We start from the raw sequence: 20,823 nt of genomic DNA, 5'->3' as shown, positions 1-20,823 counted from the left end.
TACTTGGGAGTTTTGAAATATAACGTCTTGCCCGGATTACTTGAAAACCAAGCTTCACGGTAACAAGGCATAAACTGGATTGACTTCCAGTTTACTAATAGCAGTATTTTAAAAAAAAAATTAAAAGTGGGTTAAGTGGATTTTTGTGAAAAGTGTGTGGGCATTCTTTGAAAATGTATGGGAGATGCATATCTGGTTTCTGGGTTGCGTATCTGGGTTGGGAGCCCACTTTAAATGTAATCGCTGATGGCCATAAACATCGCTAAAATTCCCACGCTTACCTGCCCGTCAAAAGTCACCTCCAATCTACCTGTCAAATGTCCTGACGGTAAATAAATTGGTTAAACACAAGCATTTTATGGTATCTTCAAATGACTTCACTTATTTTAATATTACGTACTTCTAAATGCATCTAAGAGAACCTAGCACACCAGGGGACAGCATGCGACAGACAGCGCCCGCAATAAACAACGATACCTGGCGACAAGCCAGCTGTCGCCGAGAAATTTCAAACCGTTTGATTTCTCAGCGACGCGCCGAGATCCACTACGATTCTTGGAAGACTCCTCACGATCATGCCCACGACACCCCGGCAATAGACAATAGACAATAGGTGCAGGAGGAGGCCATTTGGCCCTTCGAGCCAGCACCGCCATTCAATGTAATCATGGGCTGATCATTCTCAATCAGTACCCCGTTCCTGCCTTCTCCCCATACCCCCTGACTCCGCTATCCTTAAGAGCTCTATCCAGCTCTCTCTTGAATGCATTCAGAGACTTGGCCTCCACTGCCTTCTGAGGCAGAGAATTCCACAGATTCACAACTCTCTGACTGAAAAAGTTTTTCCTCATCTCAGTTCTAAATGGCCTACCCCTTAAGGCTGCCCGCCCCTTTTCCGGGGGTTACGTACGTCCGCCCGCACCCGGGTGGCGTTGGAGAGGGACTGCGCGCTGTCCACGGGCACCTTGGGGGATTTCCGGGACCGTTGGGGACCGGGTGGGGGGGGTGAGATGCATCGTGGACAAGGAGTGTACGATAGTTGTGTAGTAGTTTATTGTTTGTCTTGTGTTATGGCCGTGGGTTCTGTTTTGGTTTTTAATTGTACTCGCTGAATTTAGAAGACTGAGGGGGGATCTTATAGAAACTTACAAAATTCTTAAGGGGTTGGACAGGCTAGATGCAGGAAGATTGTTCCCGATGTTGGGGAAGTCCAGAACAAGGGGTCACAGCTTAAGGATAAGGGGGAAGTCTTTTAGGACCGAGATGAGAACGTTTTTGTTTCACACAGAGAGTAGTGAATCTGTGGAATTCTCTGCCACAGAAGGTAGTTGAGGTCAGTTCATTGGCTATATTTAAGAGGGAGTTAGATGTGGCCCTTGTGGCTAAAGGGATCAGGGGGTATGGAGAGACGGCAGGTACGGGATACTGAGTTGGATGATCAGCCATGATCATATTGAATGGCGGTGCGTACAGGCTCGAAGGGCCGAATGGCCTACTCCTGCACCTATTTTCTATGTTTCTATGCTTCTACTGTATATATTATTTTAATATTTGAATCAATATTTTTGATTAATAACAAAAAACATGCTGCCAAGTCAAATGAGCTTGTTCATGTGATATGGATCCAATGATGGTGAATAAATATATCAGACAAAATATTTCCCAGTCGAAAGAGTGTGTAGCTTGCCCGACCCTTTCCTCTTTGCGTTATACACCCACGGGGCTGTCGAGCACGACTCCCAGGCCATTCGGCCCCGCTTGTCCATGTTGCCCCAGTTGGGCTAGTCCCAGTTTGCCTGCGTTTGGCCCACAGTTCTCCATAAACCTGTCCTGTGCGCGTATCTGTCTATTAAAAGTCAAAATTGTGCCCGTACAAAGCAACAGAAAAATGATGAGAGGGCCAACAAAGCCTCACTTTGACAAGTCCATACGTTTGTGAGTCACGGGAGAAAGGATTAGGCCATTCGGCCCATCGAATCTAGTCCGCCATTCGATCATGGCTGAACTATCTCTCCCTCCCGACCCCATTCTCCTGCCTTCTCCCCATAACCCCTGACACCCGTACTGTCAATCTCCACGTAAAGATATCCACTGACTTGGCCTCCACGGCCGTCTGTGGCAAAGAATTCCACAGATTCACCACCACCCTCTGACGAAAGAAATTCCTCCTCATCTTTCTAAAGGTGCGTCCTTTTTATTCTGAGGCTGTGCCCTCTGGTCCAGGACTCTCCCACCAGTGGAAACATCCTCTCCACATCCACTCTATCCGGGCCGATCACTATTCGGTAAAGTTTCAACGAGGTTTCCCCCCCCCCATCCCCCCCCCCCCATCCCTCTAAACTCCAGTGAGCACAGGCCCAGTGAAGTCAAACGCTCTGATCTGCGATCTGCGATCACTGCAGGCAGAAAATTCCTGGTTTTAGAGTTTCACTCCGAACCTTGTACGCTCAATCTTTTGGAACGGGCCAAAGTTGGAACTCCGCTTTGTAGAACAGAATCGGGAGTTGTATTTTACCCGCATCAGGGTAAATTGACTGAAATGTTCCCCGTCAATCGAGAACACAAAATAGACTCAGCAATCACAAGGGTGGGGTTGAACCATCTGCCCCTGAGTCGATCTCCGCCATTATCGTCATCCTGCGCCGCCATCTTTATTTCGTAGGTCACTGGAGCAGAATTAAGCCGTTCGGCCCATCGGGCCTACTCCGCCATTCAATGGCGTCTGATCCACCTCTCCCTCTCAACCCCATTCTCCTGCCTCCTCCTCCCCTCCCCCCCCGTAAAACCTTTCAATATCCTTGCCGATGAAGGTCAAAGTACCAAGAGTTTCCCAAGGTACCACATTATTTACCTGTGGCAATGTTTTCAGGGAGCCATGTACCTGTACTGCTGGGTCCCTCTACTCCACTACACTCCGCCCGCCCGCTCTGTCTTTCCAAAATTCACACTTCGCTCTCCGTAAGTTCCAGCAGTAGAATTAGGCCGTTCGGCCCGTCGAGTCCACTCCACCGTTCATCATGGCCGATCCATCCCTCCCTCTCACCCGTTTCTCCTGCCTTCTCCTGCAAACCTTTGACACCCGGAGTCATCAATAATTTGTCAGTCCTCCGCCATTATCGTAGTATTGCCCGCTATCATGTTCATAAGTCTGAGGAGCAGGATTAGGCCATTCGGCCCATCGAGCCATTCAATCATGGCGGATCTATCCGTCCCTGTCAACCCCATTCTCCTGCCTTCTCCCCATAATCCCTGACCTTTCATGCCCATATTAATCAAGAACGTGTCATGTCATGAGGCCATAGGAGCAGAACTAGGCCATTCGGCCCATCGAGTCCACTCCGCCGTTCAATCATGGCTGATCTATCTCTCCCTCCTAACCCATTCTCCTGCCTTCTCCCCATAACCCCTGACACCCGCACTAATCAAGAATCTATCTATCTCTGCCTTGAAAATATCCACTGACTTGTGGCCTCCACAGCCGTCTGTGTCAAGGAATCCCACAGATTCACCGCCCACTGACTAAAGAAATTCCTCCTCATCTCCTTCCTAAAAGAGCGCCCTTTAATTCTGAATCTGTGACCTCTGGTCCTAGACTCTCCCACTAGTGGAAACATCCTCCCCACATCCATTCAAACCTTCCTTTCACTATTCTGTACCTTTCAACAAGGTCCCCCCCCCCCCCCCCTCATCCTTCTAAACTCCAGCGAGTACAGGCCCAGTGCCGACAAACGCTCATCGTACGTTAACCCGCTCATTCCTGGGAACATTCTCATAAACCTCCTCTGGACCCTCTCCAGAGCCAGCACACCCTTCCTCAGATATGTGGGGCCCCAAAACCAAAGATACTAGAGGAACAAGATAGACCACTCGACCCTAAAAACCGTAGTACGTCACGTCTGTCATTTTAGTAGGCAGAAACTTGCAGAAACATTTAAAAAGAACAATAACAAACATCTGTAAGTTGATAGATGAGACATATTCTGCATTTTTATGGTATCATCACACATACTGTTCCCCCACAACACTGATTACACTGCGAGAGGCAGAGCGAATGGCAGGTTTTGCTTACTAAAATGGCTCCTTTGCGTACTACACTTCAGTATAGGCGATTTCAACGGAGTGGTCCATCTTGTTCCTCTAGTATCTTTGCCCAAAAACTGACCATGATGCTCCAAAACGTGGTCAGGCCCGGCGCCTTATCGAGCCTCAGCTTGTAGGCCCGGGTCGACTGATTGTCTACTATCAGTAAAATGGATCCCTTTTAGGACCAGTTTTTAGCCAACACCCACATTGAGGAGCACTGAGGAAAGGCCGGTCAAGAAACGGTCAGGTCTCCTGCAAAGAGGCGTGGCGACCCACATCGCGGTCGACGTCCGCCATTTTGAAGCACTTCCTTCAAAATGGCGGACATCGACGCTGGTAAACGCCGCCGGCTTTCGCGCCACCGGGTCCTTACCTTGACGCCGCGTATCCGGAACTCGGCCAGGGCCCGGTTCAGCTTCGACGCCGCGGTGGGGTGGTCCTTGCCGTGGGCGATCACCTTGACCAGCAGCGAGTCGTAGTGCGGCGAGATCACCGCCCCCTGGAAGGCCGAGGCGATGTCCAGACGGATCCCCATCCCTTCCCCGCTGCGGAACACCTGAGGGGGAAAGAAAGCAGCCATGGTTCACCCCTTCAGCGTTAGGCTCCGGGGCGACAGAGTCATGTCGAGCGGTTTTACCATCACGCGCAATGTAAAATACCTCTGCTTCCTCACAAGGCCGAGGAAGTTCGGCACGTCCCCCTACAACCATTTTTTGGTTTTATTAATCAAAGATATTTATTGAAATATTAAAATAATATATGCAGTGCAATAAAACCAAAACAGAACCCACCGCCATAGAAACATAGAAAATAGATGCAGGAGTAGGCCATTCGGCCCTTCGAGCCTGTACGCACCGCCATTCAATATGATCATGGCTGATCATCCAACTCAGTATCCCGTACCTGCCTTCTCTCCATACCCCCTGATCCCTTTAGCCACAAGGGCCACGTCTAACTCCCTCTTAAATATAGCCAATGAACTGGCCTCAACTACCTTCTGTGGCAGAGAATTCCACAGATTCACCACTCTCTGTGTGAACAAAAACGTTCTCATTCGGCCCTAAAAGACTTCCCCCTTATCCTTAAACTATGACCCCTTGTTCTGGACTTCCCCAACATCGGGAACAATCTTCCCGCATCTAGCCTGTCCAACCCCTTAAGAATTTTGTAAGTTTCTATAAGATCCCCCCTCAATCTTCTAAATTCCAGCGAGTACAAGCCGAGTCTATCCAGTCTTTCTTCATATGAAAGTCCTGCCATCCCAGGAATCAATCTGGTGAACCTTCTCTGTACTCCCTCTATGGCAAGAATGTCTTTCCTCAGATTAGGAGACCAAAACTGTACACAATACTCAGGTGTGGTCTCACCAATGCCCTGTACAACTGCAGCAGAACCTCCCTGCTCCTATACTCAAATCCCCTCGCTATGAATGCCAACATACCATTCGCTTTCTTCACTGCCTGCTGCACATGATGCGAGACAAACAATAAACTATTGTACAACTTGTCCAGATCGAAGGTATTTATTCACAAAATGCTGGAGTAACTCAGCAGGTCAGGCAGCATCTCAGGAGAGAGGGAATGGGTGACGTTTCGGGTCGAGACCCTTCTTCAGTACAACTTGTCCAGGATGCATCCACCCCCTGCGGTGCCCAGCGGTCCCGGAGACCCCCCAGGGTTCCCGTGGACAGCGCGCGGTCCCTCTCCAACGCCACCCGGGCACGGACGACGAAACCCCGGAAAAGGGGCAGGCAGTCGGCTCGGGCAGAGCGCTCTCCCGCCTGGCGCCGTGACTCGCGGGCGGCCATCTTGGCCAGGCCCAGGAGCAAACCCCACCCGGACATCTTCACCCCCCCCACCCTCTCCCCCTACGCACAGGGGTGGCCAACGATGAGGGCGGTGGGTGTGAGGGGCAGCCAGAAGCCCAAAGGAGAGGCCCCTTTATAGATATTGGAACAGGGGCTGCAACCTCACACACTCCATGTACACGTGGTACACAGACTCACCCACTCCATGTACACGTGGTACACAGACTCACACACTCCATGTACACGCGGTACACAGATTCACACACTCCATGTACACGTGGTACACAGCCTCACACACTCCATGTACACGCGGTACACAGATTCACACGCTCCGTGTACACTTGGTACACAGACACACACTCCATGTACATATTGAACACAGACTCCTCCAGCCTGCAGAAGTGGCAGGTGGCTGGCGAGCCCATGAACCGCGAGGAACAGGTTGCAGGGGACTCCTCGGTGCAGTTCCCCCCACCCCAGTCTGAAGAAGGGTCTCGACCCGAACGCCACCCATTCCTTCTCTCCAGAGATGCTGCCCGTCCCGCTGAGTTACTCCAGCACTTTGTGTCTGCCTTCGATTTAAACCAGCACCTGCAGTTCCTTCCTGCACACGTACAGCAGGCAGCGTCAAAAGCAAATGGCATTGCATGGTTCTTTAGTTGTCACATGTACTGAGGTACAGTCAGTTCATTTTTGTAAGCAGTTCAGCGCGAGTACAATGTGGATAAATGTGAGGTTATCCACTTTGGTGGCAAGAACAAGAAGGCAGATTATTATCCGAATGGTGTCAGATTAGGAGAAGGGGAGGTGCAACGAGACCTGGGTGTCCTTGTACATCAGGCACTGAAAGTAGGCGTGCAGGTACAGCAGGCAGCGAAGAAAGCCAATGGCATGTTGGCCTTCATAGCGAGAGGATTTGAGTATAGGAGCAAGGAGGTCCTTCTGCAGTTGTACAGGGCCCTAGTGAGACCTGTACTGAGACTGAGCCATTTAGAACGGAGATGAGGAAAAACTTTTTCAGTCAGAGATTTGTGAATCTGTGGAATTCTCTGCCTCAGAAGGCAGTGGAGGCCAATTCTCTGAATGCATTCAAGAGAGAGCTGGATAGAGCTCTTAAGGATAGCGGAGTCAGGGGGTATGGGGAGAAGGCAGGAACGGGGTACTGATTGAGAATGATCAGCCATGATCACATTGAATGGCGGTGCTGGCTCGAAGGGCCAAATGGCCTCCTCCTGCACCTATTGTCTATTGTCAACACTTGGAGTACTGTGTGCAGTTCTGGTCTCCTAGTTTGAGGAAGGACATCCTTGCCATTGAGGGAGTGCAGCGTAGGTTCACCAGGTTAATCCCCGGGATGGCGGGACTGACATATGATGAAAGAATGGGTCGGCTGGGCTTGTATTCACTGGAATTTAGAAGGACGAGAGCGGATCTTATAGAAACGTATTAAATACTTAAGGGATTGGACAGGCTCTGTAGGGAGTTTGTACGTTCTCCCCGTGACCTGCGTGGGTTTCTCCGAGATATTCGGTTTCCTCCCACACTCCGAAGACGTGCGGGTTTGAAGGTTAATTGGCTTGGTGTTGATGTCAAATTGTCCCTGTGTCAGTGTGTGGGAATCGCTGGTCGGCGCGGACTCGATGGGCCGGGGGGCCTGTTTCGGCACTGTATCTCTAAACCAAATTCAACTAAACACTCGTTTGAGGGAAGCAGAATTGATAGTTGGAGAGCGAGAGGCTTTTTGAAAGGCCTCCATTTAGATAAAAACGAGAAAATTAGATTGTTTGCAGCAGCTAGACTTTCCTCTGGAACTGTGGGCACTAACTAATCGAGATAAGGTTTTACAATCAAAGAGACATTTTCAATGGATTCAGGATCGCTCTTCCACATTATATAAAGTGGTTTCGCTTTACAGTTCACAGTACTTTCCAGTTAACGGCAGTTGAATGAAAGATATCCACTCTGCATTGGAAACATTAAATTAGTCTGTTTGAAGTAGATGGTACTCAGAGTCACAGAGCCAAACAGAATGGAGACAGGTCTTTCGGCCCCAACTTGCCCCTGCTGCCCCATCTGACACTCTCCCATTTTCCTCTGTTTAGTCACAGAAACATAGACAATAGGTGCAGGAGGAGGCCATTCGGCCTTCCAGCCAGCACCGTCATTCAATGTGATCACGGCTGATCATCCTCAATCAGTACCCCGTTCCTGCTTTCTCCCCACATCCCTTGATTCCATTCGCCCTAAGAGCTCTATCTAACTCTCTCTTGAATACATCCAGTGAATCGGCTCCACTGCCTTCTGTGGCAGAGAATTCCACACATTCACAACTCTCTGGGTGAAAACGTTTTTCCTCATCTCAGTCCTAAAATGGCCGACCCCTTATTCTTAAACTGTGACCCCTGGGTTCTGGACTCGCCCCAACACAGGAAACATTTTTCCTGCATCTGAAAAATTGAATTGAAATCTAATTGAAGTCCATATCCCTCTGCTATTCCTTCTTCAAACTGTTGGGACGAAGGTTTACCGGGGTGATCGCTAGTCGGCGTGGATGCAGTGGGCTGACAGGTATGTTTCTGAGGGGTTGCCAACTTTCTCACTCCCAAATAAGGGACAAAAGGTGACGTCACCGCCCCGCGCCCCATGTGACCTCACCCAGCCAGCGCCATGAGGGCCAAGAGGCCGGTTGCTACGCAACCTCCATTTGGCGGCGCACGGGCCTCTGGCCACAGTGTCCGGGCCTACAGTGTCCGGGCCTACAGTGTCCGGGCCTACAGTGTCCGGGCCTACAGTGTCCGGGCCTACAGTGTCCGGGCCTACAGTGTCCGTGCCTACAGTGTCCGGGCTAAAGCGCCCACCGGGCCTAATATGGGGCGAGAGTGGTCCCGTACGGGACAAACCAATTTAGCTCAATATAGGGGATAGTTGGCAACCCTGCACTGTATCACTAAAATGGCGGTGTGGGTTTTTCTCTGGGTGCTCCGGTTTTCCCCCAAACTTTCACGATTTACAGTTGCACAGGTCAATTGGCTTTGGTAAACGATTGTAAATTGTCTTTAGTGTGTGGCATAGTGTGTGGGGACTGCAGGTCGGTGCGTGCTTGGTGGCCGAAAAGCCTGTTTCCTCGCTGTTTCGTTTAGTTTGGCGATGCAGCGCGGAAACAGGCCCTTCGGCCCACCGGGTCCGTGCCGACCAGCGATCCCCCCACACACTAGCACTGTCCTACGCACACTAGGACGATTTACATTTATACCAAGCCAATTAACCTGCAAACCTGTGCGTCTTGTTTTGAGTGTGGGAGGGAAACCGGAGATCCCAGAGAAACCCACGCAGACCACGGGAGAACGTACAAACTCGTACAGACAGCACCCGTGGTCAGGATGGAACCCGGGTCTCTGGCGCTGTGAGGCAGCAACTCTACCGCCGCGCCACCTTAGCCGAGGGGTGGCACGACCCAGCACCGCCGGACAGCAATCCGAGTTCGATGTGTCCTTGGGCTGCTGCCTGTGTGGAGTTTCCACGCTCTCCCTGGTCCAGTCCATGAAATGGAGGGATACACCTCACATGCAGTCAGAGGAGGACTTGGCATTGTGTTCAACAGGAGCATTGTGGGTCGAAGGCCTCTTCCTGTGCCGTCTCGTTCTATAGGCACAGTGGCGCAGCTGTAGAGTTGCTGCCTCACAGCGCCGGAGACCCGGGTTCCATCCCGACTACGGGCGCTGTCTGTACGGAGTTTGTACGTTCTCCCGAGATCTCCGGTTTCCTCCCACACTCAAAAAAAGACGCACAGGTTTGCAGGTTAATTGGCTCGGGTATAAATGTAAATCGTTGCTCGTGTGCGTAGGATAGTGTTAGTGTGTGGGGATCGCTGGTCTCTGGGTGGCGTTTCGGGTCGAGACCCTTCTTCAGAGTGATGTCGTGGGGGGGTGGGGAGGGAGATACAAAGATAAGGAAGTGTAAGGTGTGAAAACAGGACAAAGGGGATAGAGATCAAGTAAAATGTGGAATAGATCACTGTTAGCTGGGAGAAGGTCACAACAAGGCAAACAGAGATAAAATGTAGTTGGAGACAGGCAGGCTGGTCGGAGGAAATGGGAAGGGGGAGGGGATGGAGAGAGAGGGAAACCCTGAAGACCCTAAACATCCTCGTTCCTTCTCTCCAGAGATGCTGCCTGTCCCGTTGAGTTCCTCCAGCATTTTTGCGTCCATCTGCGGTTTAAATTTAGAAGGATGAGAGGGGATCTTATCGAAACGTATAAGATTATTAAGGGGTTGGACACGTTAGAGGCAGGAAACAATGTTGGGGGAGTCCAGAACCAGGGGCCACACAGTTTAAGAATAAGGGGTCGGCCATTTAGAACTGAGATGAGGAAAAACTTTTTCAGTCAGAGAGTTGTGAATCTGTGGAATTCTCTGCCTCAGAAGGCAGTGGAGGCCAATTCTCTGAATGCATTCAAGAGAGAGCTGGATAGAGCTCTTAAGGATAGCGGAGTCAGGGGGTATGGGGAGATGGCAGGAACGGGGTACTGATTGAGAATGATTAGCCATGATCACATTGAATGGCGGTGCGTACTGGCTCGAAGAGCCGAATGGCCTCCTCCTGCACCTATTGTCTATTGTCTATTAAACCAGCGTCAGAGGTTCCTTCCAGTACTCTTCTATGTCCAGTCGTTCTGGATCGATAATGTCACGGTCAGGCTTGCCGTCGTCCGAGGAGAAATATTTTTAATGCGTCACATAATTGATTTTCTTTAGTGGATCCAGAAACTTAATTGCCCCTGTTCCCTGTTCCCCAGAGAAATTATGAAAACATAATTAATCCTTTGTTGGAATCAGCGCAAGAATTAATTTGTCACGAATAAATAAATAAACGCTCAAGAGAAGGCGAGTTGAAGCGGGAGATGTGGACAATTTTTGAGCGCGGGGGGGGGGGGTGAGGGATAGGTTGCCTCTCTGCAGGGGTGGGCCGAAGGGCCTGTTTTCCAAACGAGGAAAGATATTGTCAAGCTTGAAATGGCGTAGGGAAGATTTACGAGGATGTTGACAGGACTGGAGGGTGTGAGCTACAGGGAGAGGTTGAGCAGGCTGGGTCTCTATTCCTTGGAGCGCAGGAGGATGAGGGGTGATCTTGTAGAGGTGTACAAAATCATGAGAGGAATAGATGGGGTAGACGCACAGAGTCTCTTGCCTAGAGTAGGGGAATCGAGGACCAGAGGACATAGGTTCAAGGTGAAGGGGACAAAGGAATCCGAGGGGTAACCTTTTCACACAGAGGGTGGTGGGTGTATGGAACGAGCTGCCGGAGGAGGTAGTTGAGGCTGGGACTATCCCATCGTTTAAGAAACCATTGGACAGGTACATGGATAGGACAGGTTTGGAGGGATGTGGACCAAGCGCAGGCAGGTGGGACTAGTGTAGCTGGGACGTTGTTGGCCGGTGTGGGCAAGTTGGGCCGAAGGGCCTGTTTCCACACTGTATCACTCTGTGATTCTGTGACTGTTATTCGGAAGGTGAGAGTATCAAACAGCCCACTTGACAGTCCGGCCGATGTCAAGATGGCATTTAAGATTCCCTCAGGAGCGACCAAATATTTTATCGGGCTAATTTTACTGCCGGCGTGGAGTGTCAGCGATGTATTTTGTTTAGAGAATCGTAAAATAGTTATGACAATTTGCATTGAGAAGGCGCAATTAATTGTGGCAGTACATGACAGTTCACCTTATAATAAAAAGGAGGTCAAATTAGGAGGTCCTTTGTTGGAATGGTTCCAGCTTTTAAAGGTATTTCAGCTCCCCAAGGTTGTTTCCATGGTGACGGAGCAGGTGGAGAGGGCCATGGAGTGACACAGCGTGGAAACAGGCCCTTCGGCCCAACTTGCCCACAGCGGAAAACTAGCCCCATCTACACTAGTCCCACCTGCCTGTGCTTTAGTTTGGACCCACGTCTACACCAAATATACTAGAGGGAACAAGATAGACCACTCGACCCTACAAACCCGTAGTACGTCACAGCGGCCATTTAGTCGGCAGAAACTTGTAGAATATTTAAAAAGAAAAATAACAAAAATCTGTGAATTGCTCCTCTAGTATCTTTGATCCCCATTTGTCCCACCTGCCCGCACTTACGTTTACGTTAGTCTCGTTTACACACACACACACACTCACAAGGGACCATTCAGATTTTTTTTAGCAAGCTAATTAGCGTACAATCCGAACGTCTTTGGAGTGCAGGGGGGGGGGAAACCGGAGCACCAGGAGAAAACCCACGCGGGTCACGGGGAGAATGTGCAAACTCCGTGCGGGCAGGCAACTGTGGCTGGGATCGAACCCGGGTCTCTGGAGCTGAAAGGCAGCGACTGTAACAAGCGTGTGTGTGGAACGAGCCGCCCGAGGAGGTAGTTGAGGCTGGGACTGCCCCAACGTTTGAGAGGGGGAGGGGAGGGGGAGAGAGAGAGAGAGAGAGAGAGAGAGAGAGAGTGTGTTTTAGAGAGAGAGAGAGAGAGAGTGTGTTTTAGAGAGAGAGAGAGAGAGAGAGAGAGAGAGAGAGAGAGAGAGAGAGAGAGAGAGAGAGAGAGAGAGAGAGAGAGAGAGAGAGAGAGAGAGAGGGAGGGAGGGAGGGACGGAGGGAGGGAGGAGAGAGGGAGAGAGAGAGAGAGAGAGAGAGAGAGAGCGAGAGAGAGAGAGAGAGAGAGAGAGAGAGAGAGAGAGAGAGAGAGAGAGAGAGAGAGAGAGAGAGAGAGAGAGAGAACACACACAAAAAGCTGGAGTAACTCAGCGGATCAGGCAGCATCCCGGGAGAGAAGGAATGGGTGACGTTTCGGCTCGAGACCCTTCTTGAGTCAGGAGTAACTCAGCGGGTCAGGCAGCATCGCTGGAGAAAAAGGAATAGGTGACGTCTCGGGTCCAGACCCTTCTTCTGACTGAAGGAGGGTCTCGACCCGAAGCATCACCCATTCCCTCTTGAATGCATTCAGAGAATTGGCTTCCACTGCCTTCTGAGGCTGAGATCCCACAGGGGGTATGGGGAGAAGGCAGGAACGGGGGTACTGATGAGAATGATCAGCCGATGATCACATTGAATGGCGGTGCTGGCTCGAGGGGCTGAATGCTTCCTCCTGCACCTATTGTCTATTGTCTATTTACAACTCTTTGACTGAAAAAGTTTTTCTCATCTCGTTCTAAATGGCCGACCCCTTATTCTTAAACTGTGGCCCCTGGTTCTGGACTCCCCAACATTGGGAACATGTTTCCTGCCTCTAACGTGTCCAACCCCTTAATAATCTTATATGTTTCGATAAGATCCCCTCTCATCCTTCTAAATTGCAGTGTATACAAGCCCAGTCCGCTCCAGTCTTTCAACATACGATAGTCCCGCCATTCCGAGAATTAACCTAGTAAACCTACGCTGCACGCTCTCAATAGCAAGAATATCCTTCCTCAAATTTGGAGACCAAAACTGCACACAGTACGCCAGGTGCGGTCTCACTAGGGCCCGGTACAACTGCAGAAGGACCTCTTTGCTCCTATACTCAACTCCTCTTGTTATGAAGGCCAACATGCATTGGCTTTCTTCACTGCCTGCTGTACCTGCATGCTTCCTTTCAGTGACTGATGCACTAGGATACCCAGATCTCGTTGTACGTCTCCTGTTCCTAACTTGACACCATTCAGATAATACTCTGCATTTATGGAATAGCTGGAGCAATTAATTAAAAGAGTGTCGTAATATGTATAAATTGAAGAAAATGTTCAAAAATATTATACTTGAAAGATACAGAACATGTGATCAGAGCTGAGAAATGACGGACATGATAGAAATGATGGTTCTTGACTATATTTGTGTTTCTTTCTATATTTTGTTTATCTGCTTCTGACTTATGATGTTTGTGGTTTAAAAAAATTATATTTGTTAAGTATAAGTATTAAGGATAGGCGCAATAACCTTTGGCTTCGGCCTACACCGTTTTTTTTCTCGGTCAGAAAATATCACGTGTGATTATCAACATACTAAAACTCTCGTATGTATGTTTGTTTGTTCCTGAACCACAGTACACAATAGCGTGACAATTTAGTCCCACCTTACTCACCGTCGTCCCTTTGGTGCTAATGGAAGAAGTTTCATTGAAATCGGTGTTATATTGTTTAAGTTATTCACATTTTAAAGTTTAAATCTATCTCCTAGGGAGGGAGGGGGAGGGGGGGAGAGAGAGAAGGGGGGAGAATAAGGGTGGTTCAGGGGGATGGAGTGGGGGAAGGGAAGGGGAGGGGTGGAGGGAGGGAGGATAGAGGAGGTTGAGGGGAAAGGGGAGGGGGAGGGGAAAGGGGAGGGGGAGGAGAAAGGGGGAGGGAGGGAAGGGGGAGGGAGGGGGTTGGGCTGGGGGAGAAGGGGGGAGGGAGGATAAGGGAGGTTGAGAGGAAGGGGGGGTTGGGGGTTGGGGTGGGGGTGGAAGGGGGAGGGGAAGGATAAGGGAGGTTGAGAGGAAGGGGGGGTTGGGGGTTGGGGTGGGGGTGGAAGGGGGAGGGAAGGATAAGGGAGGTTGAGAGGAAGGGGGGTTGGGGGTTGGGGTGGGGGTGGAAGGGGGAGGGGAAGGATAGGGAGGTTGAGAGGAAGGGGGGGTTGGGGTGGGGGTGGAAGGGGGAGGGGGAGGGAGGATAAGGGAGGTTAGGGAAGGGGGGGGTTGGGGGGAGGGGAAGGATAAGGGAGGTTCAGGGAAGGGGGGGTTGGGGGGAGGGGAAGGATAAGGGAGGTTCAGGGGAAGTTATTCACATTTTAAAGTTTAAATCTATCTCCGAGGGAGGGGGAGGGAGGGAGGGGGGGAGGGAGGAGAAGGATGGGGAGGGGGAGGGGGAGGAGGGTGGGAGGGTGGAGGAGGGGAGGGGGGCAGTGGAGGGAAGTGGGGGAGGAGAAGGGTGCTGCCTCCAATGCAGGAGAGGTTTGGGCCAACGGGTACACTTGGTCTAGTATTGTTTGATTTTTGATACAATGATTTTGCACTATTTGACTTTCACAACTGTACGGTCAAACTGTTGTATTGTGTTGACAGGAAAATAAATAAATCGAAAATAGATAAATAAATAATCTACAATCATCGTGATCACCTTCCCCGCAGCCAACAATGGACCATTGTGGGCTCTACCTCTCCTGGATCCTCGTTACTCTTTTGCACATCTTTCATTCATGTGTTGTCTCTCTCCATCGCCGCCCACACCTCTCGCTTCCCTCTCCCCTGACTCTCGGTCTCAAGAAGTGGTCTCGGCCCGATACGTCAGCTCCTGTATCTGTGGTCTCCAGAGATGCTGCCTGTCCCACTGAGTTACCTGAAGGACGTTTCCACTGGTGGGAGAGTCCAGGAATCAGCGGCCGTAAGCTCAGAGGGCGCTCTTTTAGAAAGGAGGTGAGGAGGGACTTCTTCAGTCAGAGGGCGGTGAATCTGTGGAACTCATTGCCACAGAGGGCTGTGGAGGCCACAAGTCAGTGGATATTTCTAAGGCAGAGATAGGCAAGTTCTTGATTAGAACAGGTTGTCAGGGGTTACAGGGAGAAGGCAGGAGGATGAGATTAGGAGGCAGAGATCAGCCATGATTGAATGGCATGGACGCGATGGGCCGAATGGCCTAGTTCTGCTCCGAGAACCTATGAACTTTGAAAGATAGACATAAAATGCTGGAGTAAATCAGCGGGTCAGGGCCGAAATGCCACCTCTTCCCTTTCTCCAGAGGTGCTATCAAGCTTGAAAGGGCACAGGGAAGATTTACGAGGGTGTTGCCAGGACTAGAGGGCGTGAGCTACAGGGAGAGGTTGAGCTGGCTGGGTCTCTATTCAATGGAGCGCAGGAGGATGAGGGGAGATCTTATAGAGGTGTACAAAATCATGAGAGGTTTAGATCCAGAGTCTCTTGCCCAGAGTAGGGGAATCGAGGACCAGAGGACATAGGTTCAAGGTGAAGGGGGAAAGATTTAATAGGAATCCGAGGGGTAACTTTTTCACACAGTGTGTGGAACGAGCTGCCGGAGGAGGTAGTTGAGGCTGGGACTATCCCAACGTTTAAGAAACAGTTGGACAGGTACATGGATAGGACGGGTTTGGAGGGTTGTGGACCAAGTGCAGGCAGGTGGGACTGGGGTAGCTGGGACATTGTTGGCCGGTGTGGGCGGGTTGGGCCGAATGGCCTGTTTCCACACTGTATCACTGTGTGACCAAGGAATCAAGGGATGTGGGGAGAAGGCAGGCACGGGTTACTGATTGTGGATGATCAGCCACGATCACAATGAATGGTGGTGCTGGCTCGAAGGCTCCTCCTGCAACTATCTCCTATGTTTCTACGACTGGCTGAGTTGCTCCAGCTTCTTGTGTCTCTCTCTCCGGTGTCAAGCAGCACCTGCAGTTCATTCCTGCACCTGTCTGTGGAGGACATGGATAGGTGCCACAAGCCTGGAGAAGGGCCTCCCGTCCCGAAACGTCACCCGTCCACGTTCTCCAGAGAACGCTAGCCCGACCCGCTGAGATACTCCGGCACTCCAACCACGGAAATCTAATTTGAAAATCTATATTTTGCGAGGCAGAGTGTGTCAGTCCCAGGCTGGTAAATGCTCAGGCTGCTGAATAATTTAGACAGGTATGAACAGTGGCTTGTCAGGGGGCGGAGAGGCTGTGAGTCTTTGTTCAATCGCAACCATGCACCAGGGTGAAATTGGAACAATGTGCATCTGAATTAACGGCTTGGATTATGTTGCTCCATGTTGTGCGGGCGGGCGGGCTGCCTTTTGTGGATGCCAGTCCGTTTAGTTTTACACCCTTTTACAATCTCGCTCTTCAAATCAGTTCATTCCATAGAAACATACAAAAATAGGTGCAGGAGCAGGCCATTCGGCCCTTCAAGCCTGCACCGCCATTCAATATGATCATGGCTAATCATCCAACTCAGTATCCCATACCTGCCTTCTCTCCATACCCCCTGATTCCTTTAGCCACAAGGGCCACATCTAACTCCCTCTTAAATATAGCCAATGAACTGGCCTCAACTACCTTCTGTGGCAGAGAATTCCACAGATTCACCACTCTGTGTGAAAAGAAACTTTCTCATCTCGGTCCTAAAAGACTTCCCCCTTATCCTTAAACTGTGACCCCTTGTTCTGGACTTCCCCAACATTGGGAACAATCTTCCTGCATCTAGCCTGTCCAACCCCTTAAGAATTTTGTAAGTTTCTATAAGATCCCCCCTCAATCTTCTAAATTCCAGCGAGTACAAGCCGAGTCTATCCAGTCTTTCTTCATATGAAAGTCCTGCCATCCCAGGAATCAATCTGGTGAACCTTCTCTGTACTCCCTCTATGGCAAGAATGTCTTTCTTCAGATTAGGAGACCAAAACTGTACGCAATACTCCAGGTGTGGTCTCACCAATGCCCTGTACAATTCCCTTTGTACCTTGCGGTGAATCATGTTTACAATTTCAACAAGGCTTACAACACATGGCTTCTTTTTTTGTGTGTCTTCCTGCCTCGAGACTTCAGAGATACAGTGCGGAAACAGGCTCTTCGGCCCGCCGACCATCACTGCCCTGCAAGCCCAGGACAATTTACAATTAAACAAAAAACCGGAGCCAACTAACCGACAAACCCGCATGTCTTTGGAGCGTGGGAGGAAACCGGAGCACCCGGAGAAAACCCACGTAGGTCATGGGGAGAACGTACAAACTCCGAACTGACAGCGCCCGTAGTCGGGATCGAACCCGGGTCTCCAGATATTGTCAAGCTCGAAAGGGTTCAGAGAAGGTTTACGAGGATGTTGCCAGGACTAGAGGGTGTGAGCTACAGGGAGAGGTTGAGCAGGCTGGGACTCTATTCCTTGGAGCGCAGGAGGATGAGGGGTGATCTTATAGAGGTGCACAAAATCATGAGAGGAATAGATCGGGTAGACGCACAGTCTCTTGCCCAGAGTAGGGGAATCGAGGACCAGAAGACACGGGTTCAAGGTGAAAGGGAAAAGATTTAATGGGAATCTGAGGGGTAACTTTTTCACACAGAGGGTGGTGGGTGTATAGAACGAGCTGCCGGAGGCTGGGACTATCCCAACGTTTAAGAAACAGTTGGACAGGTACATGGATAGGACAGGTTTGGTGGGATATGGACCATATGCAGGCAGGTGGGACTAGTGTAGATGGGACATGTTGGCCCCTACAATAGGGCAATTAACCCCGACAAACCTGCACGTCTTCGGAGTGTGGGGGGAAACCAGAGCACCCGGAGAAAACCCACGCAGTCACAGGGAGAACGTACAAACTCCATACAGACAGCGCCCGTAGTCAGGATGGAACCCGGGTCTCTGGCGCCGTGAGGCAGCAGTTCTACCCGCTGCGCCATCGTGCCCCCTGAGTCACGTATCCATGTTCTTTGGAGATAACCCGCTGAGTTACTGCAGCACTCTGTGCCCTGAACAGATTAATTTATGGTACAGTACTTGTTTATTGTATATTTATTTATTGTTGTTACATTAATAGGTTTGTAAAGCTGCAACAAGTCGAAACATAGAAACATAGAAAAATAGGTGCAGGAGGAGGCCATTCGGCCCTACGAGCCAGCACCGCCATTCAATATGATCACGGCTGATCATCCACAATCAGTACCCCGTTCCTGTTTTCTCCCCACATCCCTTGATTCCGTTAGCCCTAGGAGCTAAATCCAACTCTCTCTTGAAAACATCCAGTGAATTGGCCTCCACTGCCTTCTGTGGCAGAGAATTCCACAGATTCACAACTCTCTGGGTGAAGATGTTTTTCCTCATCTCAGTCCGAAATGGCCGACCCCTTATTCTTAAATTGTGACCCCCCTGGTTCTGGCCTCCCCCCAAAACGGGGAATATTTTTCCTGCACCATATCCCTTGATTCCGTTAGCCCTAAGAGTTAAATCTAACTCTCTCTTGAAAGTAAGAAACTCAGCGGGTCAGGCAGCATCTCTGGAGAACACGGACAGGTACAAAGTGCTGGAGTAACTCAGCGGGTCAGGCAGCATCTCTGGAGAACGTGGACAGGTACAAAGTGCTGGAGTAACTCAGCGGGTCAGGCAGCATCTCTGGAGAACGTGGACAGGTACAAAGTGCTGGAGTAACTCAGCGGGTCAAGCAGCATCTCTGGAGAACATGGACAGGTACAAAGTGCTGAAGTAACTCAGCAGGTCAGGAAGCATGGTTCTCTGGAGATGCTGCCTGACCCGTGTCAAAGAAAACTTTAAATCGGGCAAGGCAATCAAGACTTTATTCAAGAGCGTCAAATACAGTGATTACTGGGTGCAATCTAGGAGATCGCTCAACGATTCATCTCCTCCTGTGTGGGAAGGAACTGCAGTTGCAGGTTTACACCAAAGATAGACACGAAAAGCTGGAGTAACTCAGCGGGTCGAGCAGCATCCCTGGACAGAAGGAATGGGTGACGTTTACGCGCTGCGTCAATAAACTAAACTAAACTAAACTGCACGGTGGCGCAGCGGTAGAGTTGCCGCCTTACAGCGAATGCAGCGCCGGAGACCCGGGTTCCATCCCGACTACGGGCGCCGTCTGTACGGAGTTTGTACGTTCTCCCCGTGACCTGCGTGGGTTTTCTCCGAGATCTTCGGTTTCCTCCCACACTCCAAAGACGTGCAGGTTTGTAGGTTAATTGGCTTGGCAAATGTAAAACATTGTCCCGAGTGTGTGTAGGATAGTGTTAATGTGCGGGGATCGCTGGGCGGCGCGGACCCGGTGGGCCGAAGGGCCTGTTTCCGCGCTGTATCTCTAAACCCTCTAAACCCAAAGTAAATACCCTCCAATTTAGCGTCATCTGCAAACTTGCAAATCATGCCTTGTAGGGAACAAGCTGCCAGAGGAGGTAGTTGAGGCAGGGACTATAACAACATTTACAAGGCTATTGGACAGGTAAATGGCGTAAAGGGATATATATGGGTGCAACAAATGGGATTAGTTTAGATGGGGCATCTTAGTCGACATAGAAGATAGGCACAAAAAGCTGGAGTAACTCAACGGGTCAGACATCATCTCTGGAGAAAAGGAATAGGTGATAGAGAGAAAATAGACGCAAAAAACTGGAGTAACTTAGCGGGACAGGCAGCATCTCTGGAGAGGAGGGAGAAACATGAGGTGCTGTTCCTACAATTTGCGTCAGGCCGCATTCTTGCCAATGGAGGTGACCCAGGACAAGAAGGTCAGTGTGGGAGTGGGAAGGGGAATTAAAGTGTTTGGCAACCGGGAGATCAGGTTGATTCAGGCAGGCTGAGCGAAGGTGTTCAGCAAAACGGATACAGTAGATGAGGTTGGCAGAGGAGGGACAGCATCTCATATTTCGTTTGGGCAACTTACATCCCAGCGGTCTGAATATTGATTTCTCTCACTTCAGGTAGCCCCGTCATTCCCTCTCTCTCCATCCCTCCCCCACCCAAGTCGCACCAGCTTCTCGTTCTCACCCGGCAAACAGCGATGTTTCCTTTATCATCGTTACTTTTTTACATATCTTTCACTCATTGCACCGGAGACCCAGGTTCGATCCTGACTACGGGTGCTGTCTGTTCGTACGTTCTCCCCGTGACCTGCGTGGGTTTGAGGGAGATACAGCGTGGAAACAGGCCCTTTGGCCCACTGAGTCCGGGCCGACCAGCGATCACCCCGTACACGAGCACTGTCCTGCACACACACTAGGGGACAGTTATTACCGAAGCCAATTAACCTATGAGCCTGCACGTCTTTGGAGTGTGGGAGGAAACCGGAGCACCCGGAGAAAACCCACGCAGGTCACGGGGAGAATGTGCAAACTCCATACAGACGGTGCCCGTGGTGGGGATGGAACCCGGGTCTCCGGCGCTGCATTCGCCGTAAGGCGGCAACTCTACCGCTGCTCCACCGTGACCGCCCACTAGTTAGAGTGAATGCACAGAGTCCATTTCTGGG

General features: G+C 50.5%; 2 protein-coding genes across 2 annotated transcripts in view; one reads left to right on the top strand and one right to left on the bottom strand.

Moving 5' to 3' along the window:
- LOC144609614 (pyruvate carboxylase, mitochondrial-like) overlaps positions 1 to 4,161 on the top strand; it is an 87,858-nt gene extending 83,697 nt beyond the window's left edge. Inside the window, exon 8 of the mRNA XM_078428113.1 lies at positions 4,142 to 4,161. Within this exon, the coding sequence (XP_078284239.1) occupies positions 4,142 to 4,161 (20 nt within the window). The remainder of the gene's footprint in view (positions 1 to 4,141) is intronic.
- A 154-nt stretch (positions 4,162 to 4,315) lies between these two features.
- The window catches only part of LOC144609613 (pyruvate carboxylase, mitochondrial-like), a 328,348-nt gene continuing 311,840 nt past the window's right edge, over positions 4,316 to 20,823 (bottom strand). The window contains exon 10 of the mRNA XM_078428112.1: positions 4,316 to 4,639. Coding sequence (XP_078284238.1) covers positions 4,316 to 4,639 — 324 coding nt within the window. The remainder of the gene's footprint in view (positions 4,640 to 20,823) is intronic.

This window comes from Rhinoraja longicauda, chromosome 34 (assembly GCF_053455715.1).
Source record: "Rhinoraja longicauda isolate Sanriku21f chromosome 34, sRhiLon1.1, whole genome shotgun sequence".
NCBI lineage: Eukaryota > Metazoa > Chordata > Chondrichthyes > Rajiformes > Arhynchobatidae > Rhinoraja > Rhinoraja longicauda.
This window is presented reverse-complemented; position numbering and strand designations above follow the sequence as displayed.